This window comes from Bubalus bubalis, chromosome 12 (assembly GCF_019923935.1).
Source record: "Bubalus bubalis isolate 160015118507 breed Murrah chromosome 12, NDDB_SH_1, whole genome shotgun sequence".
NCBI lineage: Eukaryota > Metazoa > Chordata > Mammalia > Artiodactyla > Bovidae > Bubalus > Bubalus bubalis.
Genome location: NC_059168.1, coordinates 96,184,023 through 96,204,194, shown reverse-complemented (window position 1 = coordinate 96,204,194; position 20,172 = coordinate 96,184,023). Strand labels below are relative to the sequence as shown.

The following is a 20,172-nucleotide window of genomic DNA, read 5'->3' as shown; positions in this document are numbered from 1 at the left end:
GTCTTATTATTAAGATTTTAAAGAATTCCAGTGTGAAAATAAGCATCTTTCAGATTTCACTTTAAATTAAATTCTCCAGTAACTGGAAAACACTTTCCCCAAATAATTTTCCTAATATTGTCTTACAAATAATCTTAATGATCTTGTGATAGCATATACTCAGGAAAGACAGCATCAGAAGGCAGTTGTAAATGTGCATACCGTACAAGATTCTTCTAGTTAAAATGATGTCACTAACATGGCAGGTTAAGTATGTGATCTCTGTTTCAACATTAAGGGAGAGTCAAGGGAGCGAGAAATCTAGGTCTGATCAAAACATCTCAAGTTATGAGACCTGAAATTTCTTAATTTCAATAATTTTTTGGAAGGATAAACCATTGTATCCTGAGGGATGAAGAAGAGAGTCAAAATCTATTTGGGGATTAAAGTCAACAGGATTTGATGATGAGCTGTATGGGGGAGGCGGTGAGGGAAGACACAGGTGAAAAGAAACGTACACCAAGAAGAGCAATCAGCATTTTTACAGGAGTCGTGCATTGTTGACAAGAAAAACAAAGCCCTTTCCTGGGGCTTTCAAGAGGCACAGTCTGAGGAGTGGGTGAGTGGGTGTGTAGGGTAGAAAAGGTCTAGAATAGATACTTAAACTGTCAAACCTACAAGTAATTACCTGGCCCACAGATAATGCTTGTTGAGACAGTACAGTAATGACCTGCTTGTAAAGGTTTCTGGCTGCCTATGAAAACTTGGAAGATCAGTCACACCAGGCTCACATTCTCAGGAGGCAGCCAGCTAAGTGGTGGCTGTCCCCTCAGATGTGTACCCATTTGCTCTAATCCTCACTGCCCCTCATCCAGCCACTCCACTCAATTCCATTACATGTAAATATGTGAGCTTGTGACTCAGTGTAAAACATGGAATCCAGCAGCAAGACCAGGTAAGGTGGAGGGAATCACACAAGGGCATTTCTTTGGGAAATGAAGACTTATGAAAGGAGGAATGAGCAGAAACATACTGGGGGAGCAAAGATAAGTTTGGCTCGTTTATTGACATCGCCTAGGAGTGGTTGGTTTTAGAAAACACGAAAAAACCTCAGAGAACAAATTTATGGGCAGAATAGAATAACTCACCCCAGACGGTCTGGCTGCATCCAAACTATAGCCCTTCTACTAGAAGAGTAGAGGGACTGACACAAATTTATTCCTAACTGTTCTACGCTGGTACATGCGTCGGCTTGTCCAATTACCAAGAAAATGTGAGTATGGCTTTACAAAAAGCCAGGGTGAGCAAGGGGATCATATATCTGAATGAGCATGTTTGCCTGGAGCAGAAAAACCTTGCCTTCTCAGTGCAGAGGGCTTGCTGAGAGGCACTACAAGAATAGATGGAAGCAAAGCTCAGTATTTGCATTCACTCAAAGGCGTAAGAGAGAACTCGGTCTTATACTTAGTTTATTTTTTAGAAAAACATTCTTTAGAAAATTCCCATTAAGCAGTCCCCCTAAGTTTCGTTCCCCCCAGGCTTCACCGCTCTCTAAATGGCTGCGCCTCAGGCCAGTGTGCAGCGATGCCTCCGTCCCAGGTCTGTGTCCCACAGGCCTTACAACATTCCTAACGGCAATCTCTGCGGGAGAAGGGACTCCGCTTCAAGCTCTGCCACGGCCTCACCCTCGCTCTGCTCACTCTGGCTTGTTAACTTCCTTTCTCTTCTTGGAAGAAGTATAAATCATTTAGGTGTATACATTATGAATGCAGTTATGTGAAGAAAAAAAAGCATGCATGTTGACAAGAATGGGAAACTATCTGTAGAAGTAAGAACAGCAGCTGTGTTAGGAAAGATTTCTTTCTGAAGAGAGTACTTGAAAAAAAAATTTTATTTTTAATAGAGGATAATTACTTTACAATATTGTATCGGTTTCTGCTGTACATCAACATGAATCAGCTATAGGTGCCTATATACGTCTCCTTCCCCTGAAGAAAGTACTTTTAAATATCTTTGTTACATAATACTTTTTCTTAAAATGCTCAATGTTGACAATTTAAGAATGGTTTTGGTTTCCTAATGCTACTTCCTTAATGCTTTGAGCTATTATAAGTAGTAAGTGGAATTATTCATTCATCTGGTTAGTCAATAAAGAATTTTTTGCAGTCTGTTACACTATAAGACACTGGAATTGTGGGGAATGGATATGTATAAGTCTTGGCCATTGCTGTCAGTAACAATGTAACTTACTCGGGAAGAAAAGAAATGATCCTGAAAAGCTACAGTAAAGGCAGTCTGAATGAAGTTTGGTCTGGAGAATGGTATCAACACAGTATCAGTGTTCATGAGAAGGCATGGACCAGTCCAGTGGAGGGATTAAAGTGGGCTTCCTAAAAGGGACCATTTAGGCCAGGCCTGGAAGGATGAGCAAGGTCTTGCTAAATCAACAAACATGAGCGTTGTCTCCATTCCAGGCTCCATGCTAGACACCCTCACAGATGACAACTCATTACTGGTGACCAAGTTGGGGAAATGGTTGGAGAGAATATGACTTGTGGAAGGCTGGGGATAGGAGTTGAGGGGTGGTAGTGGAAGAGGTGGTTAGGCAGAGGAAAAGAAAGAATTCTAGTCAGAGGAAATGGCTGAGACCAAGAGGTATTTCATTTTGGATTAAACAGAGGAAAGAACAATTTAGTGATATATTAAAAGCACTAAAAATGTTCACATTTTGATCTAATAATACCATTTCTGAGAATTAATTCTTAGGAAATAATTCTAAAGATCACAAAGGTTGAAAGCATAAAGATTTTTACTGAAAGACTAATTGCAATAAAAATCTATCTAAAACAGTACCTTCTCTCCATCATTTTCTCTCCCTTTACCTTGCTTTTCTTTTTCCTCATAGTATTTACCATTCTATCATATTTCACTACATTACTGAGCAAAATACTACAGCATATTTGTTTACTTGTTTATTGCTTATTTCCCCAGGTAGAATGTAAACTCAGCTGGGGCAAGTAAGTTAACCAATCTTGTTTACCTTTATATATCCTCAGCACAATAAATATTTATAGAAGGAAAGAAGAAAGGAATTGGAAGGAAGAGGTTATCATGGAAATTAATAGGAACAACTTAAATGCTCAAAAATGAAAAAATGTCTAAGTTGATTATTTATCATATATCCATCTGGTAGACTTCAACAATTAACATTTAAAATAGTTTATATTATATGAAAAATGTTTACCTATTCATGGTAAGTTTTTAAAAAAGCCAACTAAATTATGCACATTGTACCATCACAAGAACATGAAACTAAAACAGTACCACAAACCAGAAAGGAATATATTAAAACATTTACAGTGACCTTTTTTCCCCATTGGGTAGTAAAAAAGTGATTGTCTTTAATCACTCATCCTTGTAGTCAATATGTTTTCCAAATTTTTCATAGTGAGCTTGGTATTTGATAATAGGAAAAATAAGAAATAAAACTTAAATCGTAACAACAACAAAAGAGTAATCCGGGACAGGTCACATAAGGCCTCAAATGCCAGGTTAAGTTGTGTGCATGTGTTTTCCAACAGTGAAAAACTACTGTGGTTTTCAAGTAAAGCAATGAGTCCATCATAAAAGGGCTATGGAGGATGAGCAGAAGAAAAGTACAGTGGGAGTACTGTGCTAGCCCAGGGACGAAAGGATGAGCATGAACTGCGCAGTGCAAGTTTGGATGGAAAAAAAGAGCTAATACAAGGAATGCTGAAAACAAAGCACTGGTGAGTTCCAGTGACTAATTCAGTATAGACGAAGGAACCAAAGATGATAGAACAAGAGCATAATCAGGCGGCATGTTTCCTGTCTGGCTCCAGGGAAGAGCTCTGGCATGAAGACTATTCCTCACATCTTATTTTCCAGTCGAGATGCTAATTTAGCTATTTTCTTTAATACTGTGAAATTTGGACAATATTTATCACCTCTGTGAGATTCCAAGGGAGAGAAAGCAAAATAAAATAGAAACCCCTTTACAATGTTGAAGACTGATTGCAAGCTTTAGCAATGCCCAAGAGGGCTTTCCTGTCTAGGCAGCATAGAGAAGGAACTTGACAGTTCCTCCGTTATGTCACCCAGTAGGTCTAACACATCATATGCAATTTATTGCATATGCAACCTAACTCCTGTGAAAATTGGTGAAAGCTTCAGATAAAAGGGAAATATGTATCCCTACAGGAGAAACTCAGAAGCTTTCCTCTAGATTTGGAAAAACAGAGTTTGGGGTTTTGTGGTAACTAAAATACCACTTCCTCCTTAGAAATATCTGTATCTTGAAGGATTTTCTTCTAATATGCACAAGCAACATAATATTAAGAAATTCTTAGAAAACAAACCTGCATTAAAACAAAGTTACATACTGAATGTTATCCTTAAAAATACTTTTTAGCATCAGAATTAAAAGGCTACATATTACTAAGTCATTATTAGCAGCACTAACACTATTTGTTTCCTGAGACACCAGAAAGTGAAGTGTTAGTCATGTTCAACTCTTTGCGACCCCATGGGCTGTAGCCTGCCAGGTTTCTCTGTCCATGGAATTCTCCAGGCAAGAATACTGGAGTGGGTAGCCATTCCTTTCTCCAGGGGAATCTTCCCAATCCAGGGATCGAGCCCAGGTCTCCTACATTGCAGGTAGACTCTTTATCATCTGAGGGAAGTCCAAATTGCATCACCAAATTGGCAGCTAATATCACTACCACCTCCAGACAAGAAGAGGCTTGACACTGCAGGCACCATGAGGTGAATTACCTATCCATTGTAGAGAAGGGCTCTCATAGCCAAATTAAAGAAGAATCTAAGAACAACTGGCCAGAATTACATAAAATAATATACAAAGAGTGAAAAGGAAAAAAAAAAAAAAAAAAGCCATGCAATAGATTTGTGGCCTCACATACCTGGCATCAAGGAACCTTGATCTTAAAATCATAACTGCTTCACAAGTACTTTGTTTGAGCTGCATCTGAATGGAACTAAATTTTCGATGGATGATGCCCACCATTCTTTCAATCTCTTTTGGGGAAATGGGACGTGTTCTACTCTGTTCTCGGAGAAGGTTCATCACGTGTGTAGTGAATTCATTACATGCCTGTAAGGGGAAAAAAAAAAAATCACTCCTTAGGAATCTGGTATTTTTTATTATCATACCCAGACATTAACTCATCTGAATTTCTATTTCATTTGCAACCGCCAATGGCATTATGTAGTAGGTAAAATGAAAACTAAGACACTTGTGAAATGGCAGTGATAACTAGATAGGGGCACGAGAACTCTGGAACTATGAAAGCCCAGGCATGCAAGGGAAACAGCACTCAACTGCCCTTTCTACCACCTTCAGCCCACTTTCAAAATGAGGTTTTCCCACTGGAGGATGCTCTGTACCAATTTCTATATGTAAGTACAGATATATGTTATATGTTAATACTAAGCATCTCCTATGTCCTCTGGGGTTTTACTCAACAAATGTTTACTGAAACACTATGAAGTTCAAACTCTCACAAACGCAGTGAAAGGACACATAAATGAGCAAGATGTGGATCTGACCTTCAGTGCAATAAAATATATAAAAACGAATTCTTAAACAGGCAGGCCATGCAAAGCATCACAGGAAGAGTGTTCCCTAAGTTCCAAGGAGTAAGTATTCTCATTGGGAAACAAAGATCATCACTTCATGGCAAAAAGTGAAATCAGGGCTTTAAAGAATGGGTAAGATTTTTGAAAAGAAGAATAAAGGTGGAAATCAAGAGGAATTCCAGGCACAAGAAAAAAAAACAAAACAAAAAACCCTGGAAATAATGGTATGAAGCTAGGTCAGAGGGACAGAAAAGAGGGTACAAGAGAAGAGGGAGTTCAGATCTGCACTAGCAGATAAAGGGCCTTGGATGCCATGCCAACGTCCTAGTATAACATAGCTGTGGTATGGGCCTTATTTGTGGATCTACACCATTTCTGAAAGAGGGATAAAGCAGTTCAACTCCTCAGGGAAGGGGCAGCAGGAAAATAAGGATCAGATGTAAGAATAACATTTTAGTTAAAAATCCTGTCCCTGTCTCTTTCAGCTCACCTATATTCTTTAGATCTACAAAACCATGTAACTGGGCCTACACAGATATCCAGTATCACCTTGGTGAATAAAGCATCTGTCTATATCTCTGCATAAAAACGATACCTTCTGGTATTTTTTTTTTTTTTTTTTAAAAAGACAGGAGATTCTGCATCTTATTGGATGGATGCTTAGTAGGGTAAGCAGACAGAACAATCATTGATCATGGCAAGACACATTTTGAAGATATAACATTATATGATTATTAATAACATAATTTCTCTACAGACATCCTGAACATATAGTACAGGATGGTTTTTCTAACTGCTCATGAGAGAACTAACTTTTAAGGACACTGTTTCTGTTACTTTAAGTGGAGCTTTTATATAAGTATTTCTTAGGTGAGGTAAAATGAGTCTTGCTTACCAGTTAAAGTTTTATGTTTTAAGCATGTGTAAGTTTTAAGAAATTTTAAGTTCCCTTAAAGTGGTGATTCTGGGATTCTTCAGAGTGTGGATTTGCACAGCACACACGGTAGGCATTCAATAGCCACCTATGGATTGGTGGGGTTTTGTATTACAATTTAAGAGTAATATTGATTAATATCTATAAATACATTATCCCTGACGAACCTTTGTAACTGACGAATTTTTAACCTGCAGTCCATGGAGAGGTCTAGAGTGTCCAGGACACTCCCTCAAATCTTATTCAAATTGTATGCACATTTGTCTTTCCTGAGGGGACAACCTGTGGGGTTTTTCTTCTAGTTTCAGATTCTTAGCCAGTCTATAATTTTAAAAGGCTAAAAATTATTGTCTGGGGTTATGGCACAGTAAAACATTAAGGAACTTTGTAGCTTTAAAAGTGGAAGTTCTTTCCGTCTTTAAGGAAACCATAGTAAAGAAAAGTAAATTTAAGATTTTCCCCACTATACTATCAACAGAGACTATCTTGTGCCAAGATGAAAATAAGTGGTCATCCTGCCAAGAAATATACATATAATTTTTTTCTGATACTTTCTCAAAAGAGATGTTCATAAATTTTAAATTATATAATTTGATAGACTCCAGTCCTCAGTTTTCTTATTAGTAAAATGAAGAAAAGCAAACTAGAATAGCAAATTGAAATCAGCAAATTTGGATATAGACTTTTATAAGTTAGTTCTAGAAAATGTTAATACAGTATGTTTGGGAAATGGGGGGTTAACCATAATTTAAAATTTGGGGGGGAGGGGCAGGATTCTTGAGTACTTTCAATATGCCAACATGCATCATCATAAATCTTCAAGGGAGAATGGGTGTATCCAACTTTGACTAAATAAATTTGGTCACAAAACCTCTTTTATCTAGAGCAGTGCTGTCTAATAGATGAATATTGTGAGCCACATATGAAAAAAAAAATTTTTGTTCATTTAATGTTTTTGCTATTGCATTGACTATTTTCCAAATGTGTTTTATTTTTCACATATGAAATTATAATTTTTCTAATAGCCACATTAAAAAATAAAAACAGGTTTAATTAATTTTAACAATGTAGTGGTAGTTTAGTTGCTTAGTCATGTCCAACTCTTTCGCAACCCCATGGATTGTCCCCCACCAGACTCCTCTGTCCATGGGATTTCCCAGGCAAGAATACTGGATGGGGTTGCCATTTCCTTCTCCAGGGGTATCTTCCCAACCCAGGGATCGAACCCTGGTCTCCTGCATTGCAGGCAGATTCTTCACCGCTGAGCCACCAAGGAAGCCCAATTTTAACAACATATTTTATTTAACCCAATATATGAAAAATATCAACATTTCAACACATAATAGTATCTTTAAAAAACTGCTAGTGAGATATGTTCCATTCTTTTTTTTCCACACACTTGGAAACTCAGTATATATTTTACATTTACAAAAGCACATCTCATTCCAGATGAGCTAGATTTCAAGGACTCAACAGCTTTTTATGACTAGTGGCAATCACACTGGACAGCACAGCTCTACAGCACCTTGTGGACCAACATACTAAGAAAAATTCTCTAGGAAATAGTATACTAAGTAATCTTTGATGTTCCTTTTTATTCTTTACTACCATACATTCACATAACCCCCCCCAACCACAACCACAGAAGGCAGTTTCACTTAGGAATGTCTTGATAAAGCAAGAGAAAGTATTCATTTTTTTACATCTCGGTCTTTGACTACATCTTTAACATTCTGTATGATAAAACGGGAAGCGTACCAAAAGGACTTCACCTGCTTATCAAGGATGGCTGTCTTGAGAAAAAGCTCTCATGTGATTGTTTAAGTAGTGAGTTGATGTCATCTATTTCATGGAATACCATTTTTATTTGAAAGTAAAATCGACAAATTATTATATTTATTCTGATTTGGGTATTTGGTAGATATTTTCTCAAAAATGAACCAAGCAAGCTTGTCACATCAAAGAAAATAGCTGACAGCAGTTGTGCCAATGGTGAAATTCTGGAAAACCTGCATCTGCTACCTTGAGCTTTATAGTTTCCTAGCAGACTTTCTGATTAATTTGGTGTTGATATTAATAAATATGACATTTTGATGTTATATAAGGTGTTAACATTGGAAGATGTACATAACTCAGTGAACCATTATTTTTCAAATGATCAATGCACGATGTTACAAAAATATGCATAAGCAGAAGATCCATTCAAAGTGTACACTAGACCAATAGATTTTAAAGGAACTGAGTACAAAAAGTTGGTATGATTTCAGACTCACGATAGCTAATATTTAGGATACTACAACTTGTCAAGTTTTGGTATAATACAAGAGAATAATATCCATAAGTATTTTAAAAGGCTATCAATACACTCCTCCCTTTTCTAATAACATATTTGTGTGAGGACAGGTGTTCTTCATAGACTTCACAGGAAAGGAGACTGACCACAGAAACCTAACCCTAACCACTGACTACAGAAACACATTTAAGAATCCAGGTGACTTCTAATAAGCCCAACATGACAAAATTTTGCAAAAATGTAAAAGCAATGACATTCTTCTAAATGTTGAGGTGTGTTTTTTTTTAATGCAAGTTTTAAAAAAATATTAAATATTAAACAGATTACTGTTCATTACTGATTTTTACATTAATACATACTTTAATTTGTTCTCAGTTTTAATTTCTATTATAATACATTGATAGATATAATCCACTGAACAAAAGCTCTTAGGAGATCTCCAATAATTTTTAAGAATTCAAGTTCTAAAACCAAAAAGTTTGAGAACTGCTGTACCAGGATATTTCTAATCTGCACAGGTAACAATGCTAATTCCTACAAATCTAGTTCACACATTATGGCAACCTATGTCCATGACAGAGTGTATGTCTTGATAGATCATTTAAGTCTCCTATGTGAGTGATACCTGAGTTTTTACTTTTTTTTCAGTTCTTCTCTGACTCTCAGTTTTTCTCTGGCTGTATTTTAATCTCTCCCAGAATGAATGTCTGCCTATGGTTTCTAAGAAGCAGCCACAGGGTTGTATTAAAAACAAGGGTTAAAAGCAAAAGTTTCTGCATCTAAAAACTCATAATTTCCTAAAACATTTGCTGAATGTCTCACAACTTATTAAGTGAAGTCATCTATGAATGCAAATGCTGATTAGCAATTTGGCAATAGCCCAACATTCACAGAATTCACATAGCTTTTCTTTAAACCAGTAGTTCATACATGATTAATTAGAACATCTCATTTATGTAGTGTGCACTTTAGCTCATTACTCTAAGTAAAATTCGTTAAGTATTTACATTTAGATAATTAAAATCTGGGTACACCCTTAAGAAAGATGCATACACTTTAGGCAAAGTGATTTTTTTCCTTTTTACCACTGAAAGTAAATTACAGCCTCATTTACAGCATCATCTGTACCAGTTGCAGAGCAGAGCACAGTACGGCCTCATCTCCTCTTCCTTAAAAGGTACACACTTTCTTAAACATGTAAGTGCAGTAAGAATGATCAAATGATTACCAAGTTCTTTTGAAGGGCCACCAAACCACATAGTAGCATCAATACTGTTTATAACATAAGATGCTCACTTTAAACATTTATCATATCCTCTGTCATACCTACAAGACTATATCATTAAAATAGACATTGGAAACTTTTTTCATTGCCTTCTTACTTTTCCAAGTGAAATTGTCTGTTAAGAATTTTCTAGTCAATGTCCACAATACAATATAGAAACACCTTGGTTAACTAGGAGATTTAGGAAGTGAGTTTTGATTCCTTAAATTTTCTAACTTGCAAGTAATGGCAGAAACCTCTTTTTTCTTTTAATCCAGCTGTTGAAAATTATTTAGGATGCATTTTTGTTTACTATGAGACAAAATATATGTTTTGTTTAAAACAGGCATTGTAATAACATACTTAAATAACATAAACTGGAAGGCTTCATCTGATAAAAAATATTTTCAATCAATTCTTATAATAGCCTTTCTCCTTGCCGTTTGTTCCTTTCTCTTTAAAAATTCAAACTAAGTAATATAATTGAGGATTTGCAACATCTGGATTTTTTATAATGCTGTTAATAATATTTATTAAATATATTTGTTAAATATAATAGGAGATAGTAAAACTATCTGCTCCATATCCATATATATTTGGTTTACAGTCAAAATTAGTTTTCAGGGTTTTGTTTGTTTCATCGTGGTGGTTTTTTTGATGGTGAATTCAAGATTCAACCCCTTTCTTGCCTGTAAGTTCCCATCACTGAAGAAAAAAATGTAAAATCAGATGGTGAGCAAGCATCTATTCTAGAGGAAGTATTAAAATGGTTCATGATCAGATCTAAAAACTGAATTGGCCTTTTGTAAACATCTAGACAGGCTGACTGCAAACAGATCATAATACTCCCTATTCTAAAAAGTCACTCTTCAAAGAAAGAATACATCTCTATTAAAAGTTGATGACTCCCAAATTTGCATGCATCCATTTTCTAGATATCTTTATAACCTTGCAAGTAACTCTAGTCAAATATTATAGATTTTGTATTTATGTAATGCTTACAAAATCAACAAATTCTTCTTGTTTCCAAATAAAAGTCAACATTCAAAGATACCTTTTATTTAAGCCAACCAGAATGAGATCAATATGCCTACGAAACAGCTGCAAAGATGAAATACCTATCGTTCTTCTTTCAATTGGAGCAAAAAAATCAGACACAACTTAGTGACTAAACAACAATAGTTGGTTTACAATGTTGGGTTAGTTTCTGATGTACAGCAAAGTGAATCAGTTATACATATACATACATCCACTCTTTTTAAGATTCTTTCATACCTCAACACATCTTAACACTCATGGTTTGTGGACCTGTCTCATGAGGGTTTGTAAGGATTATACTATAAAATACATGTTAATTGCAGAACCTGGAACATAATTAATGCTTAATAAATGGCAGTTATTATTGATAACGGAAATGGTAATTTTATGAAATTCATATTTTTGTTGTGTATCATTCTGCAAGTAAGTTCCTACTCTGATTACCTAACATAGTCTGCCTTCCCATTGCTCAAATAAATACAAACACTGCTTCCAAAACAATGGGAAAAAAAGAGAGTATTCAAATATAAAACAATTCATTTCATTAATCAAGATTGTGGTCAAAGATACATTTGATACATAGAGTCAACAGACTAGAAACTTGAAGGGAAAAAAGGGAACACTCAAACACTCCTTCCAGCCAAGGAAAAGATCCAGTTTGAAAGCTGACAAAGCAGTAAAACCCTTCTCTTGGAGCAATGAATGACAAAGGCTCGCTTGGGAAACTGAAATATGAAGTTTACATCAGGTAGTATCCTTTTGTCTTTCCTGCTATATTTTTGCTATTAAGAACAAACAGCAAAATGGGATTAGGAGTTTGTGGGTTACACAATCTCGTGTGTAATAACATCAGCATTTTAAAACCTTTTCAAAAAAAAATTCTTTACAAGCAAAGATCTTGCCATCAAATATAAACATACAATGTTGTTGAGAGCCTCCAAAAGCACAAGGCCATGCCTTTACACTGGTTTAGGCTGCACATTCTTTCTCCATTCCCCGGCAATGCCCTGTAGTCTGGGAGTCCTCTATTAGCCAAACAGTGCCTAGTTGGTCTTGAGCACATTGAATGTACCTGCTCAGCTCCAATGTTTTACCTGATTTGAGGTAAATTCAAAAGACATCTGTGAACTCAGAAAGCAGGTTTCCAGATGCTTAGGGAGGGTTGAGACCCTTACAACACTTTTGCCTTCAGCAAAAATGTATTTCAATATAATTATAGTAGATAGCTTTCAATATGTCATCTCTATTATAGCAACTGTAAATTATGAAGTGAATTGCTTGTGTACAAGCATTTCTTCTAGTACAAGCAAAGTGGGAGAACTGTACAGGGCATGATATATATCTTTTCCTTTTTATCCCAGAACAAATCTCGAAGTTAAATTTCATTTGCAAAAACCAATGGTATCCATTTCCCTTTGGTAGAGAGGTAGAAGGATCAAGAAGGCCTCCAATTCTTAAGAGCAGGCTTCCCAGGATGCTTGGCTCAAGTTCATTAGGAATTCACCTATTCTAATACTTTAATCATAAGAGCATATCTGAAAGGTAGAGTAAAAAGATTTTCCAAAACTTGTAGCTAATCCCATCCCATAGCTCGGGATGGCATATAAACCTCCATTGCCTGGCCGTCTTTGAGTCTTATAAATATATGGGGATCTTGTACGCACAAAATAAAAAATTTGCTTTTCCCCTCTTTAAAAAATATAAACAAACTTGTAGCTAATCAACAAGAAGACAAAGAGGCAACCAGGTTTTTCTCCCAGCTAAAGCGGAAGGCAGTGCACCCAAGATGAAAGTATTACAACCCAATCACTGCAAGCTTTGAAAAATTATTATATTCCTCTTGGGTGTCAGGATCAACAAGAGAAAAGTAAAATAAGTTTGGTTTTCCTTTTAGGGGGTAGTAATATTGAAGAACCTTACTCTAATATATATTCTATGTCTAATATTTCAAGAGCATTTATAAGTGAATTTAGATCATTATCACTAAAAATCATTACATCTGAGCCTATATAATGTAAACATATTATCAAAGGACATTTCCTGGAGGTAAAAAAAAAGGACAGGATTTTAAACACAGTACCATTGCTAAAACATACACATAAAGCTGAGCCTTGCAGCTTGGATTTAATTTTGCTCTAAGTGTAGCTCTAGTCTGCTTAGCTTTGTAAATGTGGCTGTGTTTATAAGGTACTTTAATTTACTGCAGTGGTGGTGTTTGTTAATTTTATGGCAATCTAAATCTAAACAGGCTTCAGATACATTTTCATTACAGCTTCATTGCAAAACACAGTGGAGTAAATAGCTCTGAGATTCCAATGCAGTTTATTTCTTTTAGCAAAAGACTCAACACCATTTTCTGACAAAGCCTCTGCCTTAACATATATGTTCTTCCTACTTACTAATAAGGTTTCTGTCACTCAAGTACCCATGTTCATGTAATTTTAGGAGGAAAAATATAATTCCTAAGGGATTTTAATAGTTAAGGGATTAACTGTAATTAAATGTAAAGGGATTAAAATAGTTGGGTTTTGCCCATCTCTACTCTGATTCCATCCCAAATGTAATCCAACATGAGCAAATCAGAGAAGAGCTGGGATGTATCTGAATTATTTGCAAATTCTAATTGTTAAAAACAAGATAAGAGACCCAAAATGGAGTCACTTATGCTATGCTCCAAGCCACCCAACCAAGACTACGTAATTACAGTTTCAGCCTCTCCTAGGAATGTAATCTTAAACCAATCTGGAATTACTGGGTCAGCATGAGTGAGGTAATCTGCCTGATAAAAACCTACCATGCCTTAAAGAAAGGTGAACTTGCCACAGCCAATTCTTTCATTGGTAGTCTAACTTCCTTGTCGTGTTCCTGTCTGACTACAAGCATCTTTCATTTTGTATAGCTCCTTCTATTTGCTAGATGAGATGCTGACCAACTCATGAATCGCTGAATAAAGCCAATAAGATCTTTAAAATCTACTCTGTTGAGTTTTGTTCTTTTATATACACAAGTAGCAGCATAATTCAATGGGAAAGGAAGGCATATTGTCAGAAACTGATTTCAAAACCCGATTCTGACACTAACTAGATGTGTGACACTGGACAAATTACTTGAGTTTCATTTTCTCATCTGTAAAATGGAAATTATAATACCATCATCTATTTTAGAAGTATCATGCCTTCATCTGAACTGATGCCTTCATCTCATTCAGTTCTTCACAGCTCTTCTAGTAACTCCAAAGTAGATCCTTGAAAGTTCTCTCTCAGATAATGTCCCCGTATCCCAAAAGTTTGAAAAGACAAGACTATCTTAGGTCAACTCACTGATCCTAACAAACTTAGGAACCACAAACAGGAGAGAAATAAAAACCAGCCCCAAAGACCACTCAAGAGAACTAAATGCTAATGTTATTTCTAAACCAATTCAGAACCTACAGGAGAAAATTTGTAAACTAAATTTCTGTTGAATCAGTCAACTAGTCGTCTCGTTTTATTTGTCCTTAATACTGCATAGATTTCATATATCCATTATTTCTTGTGCTAAAAATGAGACAGGAAATATACATTCAATGGTTTTTATTAGGCTACTGAACCTATCTAGAAATAAGATTCATGATTAAATTTTAAAATTCATTATTTCCCAGTCTGATATTTAAAACAAAAATACAAACAGTAGATTAGTACATGAAGATTTTGTGTGTACATGTGTGTTTTTAAAAGAAACAAAACAAAAAGCTTGATGACAATGACTGATGCCAGTTTCACCCAAGTTCCAACAGGGCTAAAGGGAGAAAATAAGGAGGCTGGTGTGAAGGAATATGGCAGAAGATAGTAAGGAACCACCTTAATTCCTCAGCTATAAGTACTGGCCAATTGACCCCTAATTCTACAGATCCTTCCATGCAAAGTGACTAGTATTTATTTAGTTAAGTATGTACAGATGTATTTAACATAAAGTTATGCAATTAGGGTTATCCTACAAATTAGAGCTGTTTTCTACTGTTAATGCTCAGGGCAACCTTTTCAGCCATGACTTACTTTGTTTACTCTCAATTATTCATATGTCAAATCAGAAAGCTCAATTTTTTAATATACATACACAGGCTAGTTTTCCAAAATTCTCATTTGCACATCTTCCACAAAAAATTATTCCTGCAAATGAGACTAGAGATACAGTATGAGATCCCAGAAAGCCTATTCAGAAAAGAAGACATCTTATAATATTAATTTATATTGTATATTAACATAAAGCTACATAAATCTTTCTACCATTCCTCAAAACACACTCACCTCTCGGACAGAATCCAGCATTTGCTTATTAATACCATATCCAGAATATTAGAGAAGGCAATGAAAAAAATAACATATACAACTAACACTACACAGGGAACTTAGAAGAAAAATCAATATTAAAACTAACACTAAGGTCTTTGAACTTTAATAAATGCCTGACTACACAGTGAAGTATCTGTGGATGAAACGATATGATGTCTAGGACTTATTTTAAAATACCCCCTCCCAAAAAAGAGGGGGGCGAGGGGAGATAAACAAAGTAAGATTGACATTGATTTTTACTATTCATCTGGATGATGGGTATCTAGGAGGTTTCTTATTTTAGGGTGAACTCTATAACCAATGTACAACTATTTATGACCTAAAAACCTGACAGTTTCATAGGATTCAGCTTAATATTCTCTTTATTAAAAGTACACTTAAACATTTCCATAATAATTTTTTAAAATTACCTTTCAGTGAGAATTCCTCAAACTAAGCAGGTTTTTAGCCTTTAATGAACAACTAAAATATGTTTAAAATGAACCACCAACATTTTACCTTATTTCACTAAATCTAAGACTACCCCATATTTTAGCATCTCTGGGAGGCATTTTACTATCAATGGCATGTTATACTTCAATGGGGCAATTAACTTTTTCTTGGTGGTGGTACCATACACAATGATACAGCTTAAAATCAAAGATATCTTAGATTCAATGAAGTATGGTTAATATAATTGCTGAGAACAGCATTTTTAATCCATACTTGCTTTCTAATCAGGAATTTAGCACACAATGCCTTGTGTTCTCTGCCCCAGGAAACCTATAATTATCTTGGGAGGTCTCCTCCCAGAGAAAGGCCAGAACCTGCTTACTTTGTTAAGTTAGCTCCCTCCCCTCAGTTGGGCATAATCCTTAAGAATTAACTCCTAGCAGGATTCTGGAGCTCACAGCATAGCAGGCAGAGCTCGCTAGGCAAGGTTTCCCCTTAAAATTTGTTATAATAGCTATGAACAAGGCCGGTGCATAAATGTTAATGATCCAGAGCTTTGACAAGCACCAAGCAGTGAGGTTACAGGGTAAGGATGGCTGCAGATGTGGCCGTAAGGGCATGTAATGTGGGGAATGAGTAAAACTAAAGCAAGTAGATGGGATAAAAGGGACTTCATTTCATGAATTCAACAGTTCACTTGGATTTCTGATTGACCTTATTTATTTTGCTCTGTCTATTAACACCTACCCCTCGCAGCCCTCAGAATTAGTTAGCGCGGTCTATTAGAAGAGCAATAGAGGGTTTGTGCAGGACTATGAGAGTGGCGGCTGCTGACCTGTTCATATTTCTCCAGTTCTGTGTGATAGATTTGTCTGATCTGGGTCAATTTGGCTCTGTAATCTGAGTGTTCAATAGAGTTATCTGAAGAACCTCCAGAGGCTGCCGCGGCTGCAGCTGCTGCCGCCGATCCCCCACCTTTCTCAGGACCTGAAACCCCTTCTGCCAAAAGCATATTGTCCAGTCTCATTAGCTGGGGATCGGGAGGGTCCTCCTCCTGGGCTCCTCTGATGCTGAGACCTTCAAGGAAAGAGAGAGAGAGACAGAGAGAGAAGAAGCGAGAAACAGGACAAATAGTGTGAGTATTTTATTTATTTGAGTAAATGATCAAACAACATCAGTGCACTACAATTCATGCTGAGAATTTCACTGTTTGCATTTTATCAATAAGTACCAATAAGTATGAAAATTCTTACTTCTATGAAGTGTCTAATATCACTCTCTCTCAATATATTCTGATTAGATCCTTGGAAAAAGGTAACCCTGACTTCTCAGAATATTCTAACACCCAATCTTCCCAGATTTAGATGATTTAAGCAAAAATGGGAAGGGGGTAAAATTTTCAAGATTTTTGACAAAGAAAAAAATAATTCCAAGGATACAAAACAAACCCATCAAAAGGCAGTTATTCTGTTTCTCCATACTGTTGGAAGAACAGAATTTTAAATCCCATAATATATTCACAAGCTATATCCAAAAATTAGGAAATAAACAGGATTAGATGGGCTTTTCCATCATTTAATTTCAGGGAGAGAAGAGAAATACATACATTATGAGGTAATTAGCTATGCTTTAAAAATATATATTATTAAATGAATTTGTTAAGCAATCGCCATCAAACCAGGATACTAAATACAGGATTAAAAATATACCATCAACATGGCAATGCAGTGCTGGGTACAGTGGTCTCAATCTAATTTTGCTTTTAAATCAAGAACTTCCTAAGTGATGCCCAGTCAGCAACCTCATCTGAGTATTATAGATCACAGCTGACAATTCATAGGTTTAATCAGGTCACACAGGCTTTCTGCCAAGATGTTTTCAACAACACAGAAGACACAAGTTTTAAAATAATTATCACAGTATAAAAAGCACTGGAGTCATGACAGCTCAAAATCAGCATTTTCATTAATGTGTAACAGAATCTAAAATATCCCAGCCCAATTAACCTCTGTAAATCTGTTTAAAAGCAGGATCCCCACACTAGTTACAAAGCATCTTGGGGAAGGCGGGGATGGAAGTTGGCATCTTGCATGTCTGCATTTGGATTCTGTCTTTTGCGTCTGTGCCTGTTGTTGTTTATCCACAGTGGTGCACACTCTGTGTCTAGTGTAACTTACATGACAGTAACATCTATAAGCTGCCAAGTACTCAACTGAGCACCAGCTCTGCGATTTTATATGCTAACCTAAAACCACCATCAATTCTCTTTAAGAACAGATATCATTCCTAGATGCCCTGAATTATACCCACAGCATGACTGAGCTCTTGGTTGTCTTAACTCAAATGCACAACTTTAATCTCCTCCCTCAAAACACTTTAAAGCTGTCACTTGCATTTAAAAATATACCTCAGAATAATTTCAACTGGGTAATAAAACTAACTCACAATAATTTAAAATTATATCTGTTGCCTGTTCTGAGGTAAATAAATAAGGGTTGAAAACTATAATATACTAAGACAATAAATTCATTTAGGGAACCAGAAAGTTAGATAACTCTCTTAAATAAGATAAAAATCAGTATTGACACATTGCTGATAATTAAAGATACACTAACAGGTATTTGCTATTTCTTCTAGATTTAAGAGAAACTGCTAAATATTGGCTACATTAGTATTTCTAATTTAGCATCTTTGATTTTCTTCCCTTCACTTTGTTATATGTTAAAATTTCATGGCCTAGAATTCTTATAGTTCCACATACCAAATGTTTTGTGCATTTGGCATGAAGTAAGGACTCAGTGAGTAACCTCTTATTTTGGGCTGTTTCATTTTTATACCATTTGTTTGGGAGTTCCTTAAGTTTCTCCTTTTTAAATTAAATTTTTGCTCATATATTTGTATTTGTTATTTCCTTTTTATATTTATAGCTACTGATGTTTCTCCCAGAAATGTGGATTTTAATCTACCTTTAAGGTTCTTCCAGGTTTCTAGTTTTCTCCCTGTAGTTATACACCATGGATATTGGTGAGGCTCTTTAATAGTAAATCAACATACATACTTAAGCTATTACAGTCCCATGAACAGTGTAGCAAACAAGAGAAGATGCTCAATGACTAATACACAAGGAAATAGACTATATGGGAGATAGAAAAAGGAAATCTGTCAGGAAGAAATGCAAAGGACAGAAAGTAATCACCTACGTATGGCATTTATATATATACATACCTAATATGCATGTAAAACCACCATACCAATAGGAAGCAACCCTTACACTCAGTAACAGTGGACACATATAAAAATAAGTATGTACTTTCAGCTAGCATAACATTCTCCCCTTGCAATGAATAATAACTCTTCTAAAATCATAAGTAAATCAACACAAAGTTCATACTCCTTTGGATCAAAAGTACTAGAGCACTTCACAGTATGGCAATATTGAGGCTATTTATCAACACTGAAATCATTTTTGTAACTATAGTTGGAAAAGTGAATGGATTTTTTCTCTATTAATCAAAGTCATGATTGCAAATTTTTAAATAGCAATAATACACAGTTTCCAAAATTATTTTTAATTTGAATATTTCTATTTATTTTCTTACTTTATGTTCAAATTACTATTTTATTTCTCATCCTACCTCCCTCACTTTTACTTAGCTTACCAACCTGCGAAAGTCACACCTTCTGATATGATGGCTTCCAATCGTAACACCCATTCCTCTACACACCTATAAACATCATAATAAATCTAAATTTGCAAGAGCCAGATGAATCAAACACTGTGATGATCAAAAGATCTTGATATCTTCACAGTGAAACTTGGGAAAACAATAATTTAAAAATTGATCCGTGTTGTATTTAATCCAAAACATACACAGGGATAGTGGTTTTCAGAGGTTTATTAAAGTTTTACATCTGGACTCCTTGGTTATCATAGCATTATAAAGTTAAAACAACAACAACCCCATTTGGAATCTACTTAGAGCCATAACATTCATTTCAGTATCTCTAAGATTTAGACAAATCATACAAACAAAGTAAAACATTGTTTAACAATGAACTTGGCTTTGTTATAAGCCCATGGTTTTTGCATATCTTTCAGCAAATCCTAATTAGCTGTCTTTCAACATGCTGTGCACCTGCCCCACAGATAATGGGAGAGAGCATCTGCATAGACGACTGCATTCGGAGGGCAATAAATAAATTACGGGTCAAAATTATTACAAAGCTTTCTCCGAATAAACGCATACCCTTCACAATACTAAGCTGCAGATGTGAGAAGTACCTA

The 20,172-nt window shown here is 35.7% G+C and overlaps 1 protein-coding gene across 5 annotated transcripts in view; it reads right to left on the bottom strand.

The window, feature by feature from the left end:
* The window catches only part of PBX3 (PBX homeobox 3), a 234,396-nt gene that overhangs the window by 45,979 nt on the left and 168,245 nt on the right, over window positions 1-20,172 (bottom strand). For all 5 annotated transcript variants that reach the window (XM_025261681.2, XM_025261686.3, XM_025261684.2 and 2 more), the window contains exons 3-4: window positions 16,723-16,964; window positions 4,920-5,110 (exon numbers count right to left, since the gene is read on the bottom strand). In XM_025261681.2, the coding sequence (XP_025117466.1) occupies window positions 4,920-5,110; window positions 16,723-16,964 (433 nt within the window). The remainder of the gene's footprint in view (window positions 1-4,919; window positions 5,111-16,722; window positions 16,965-20,172) is intronic.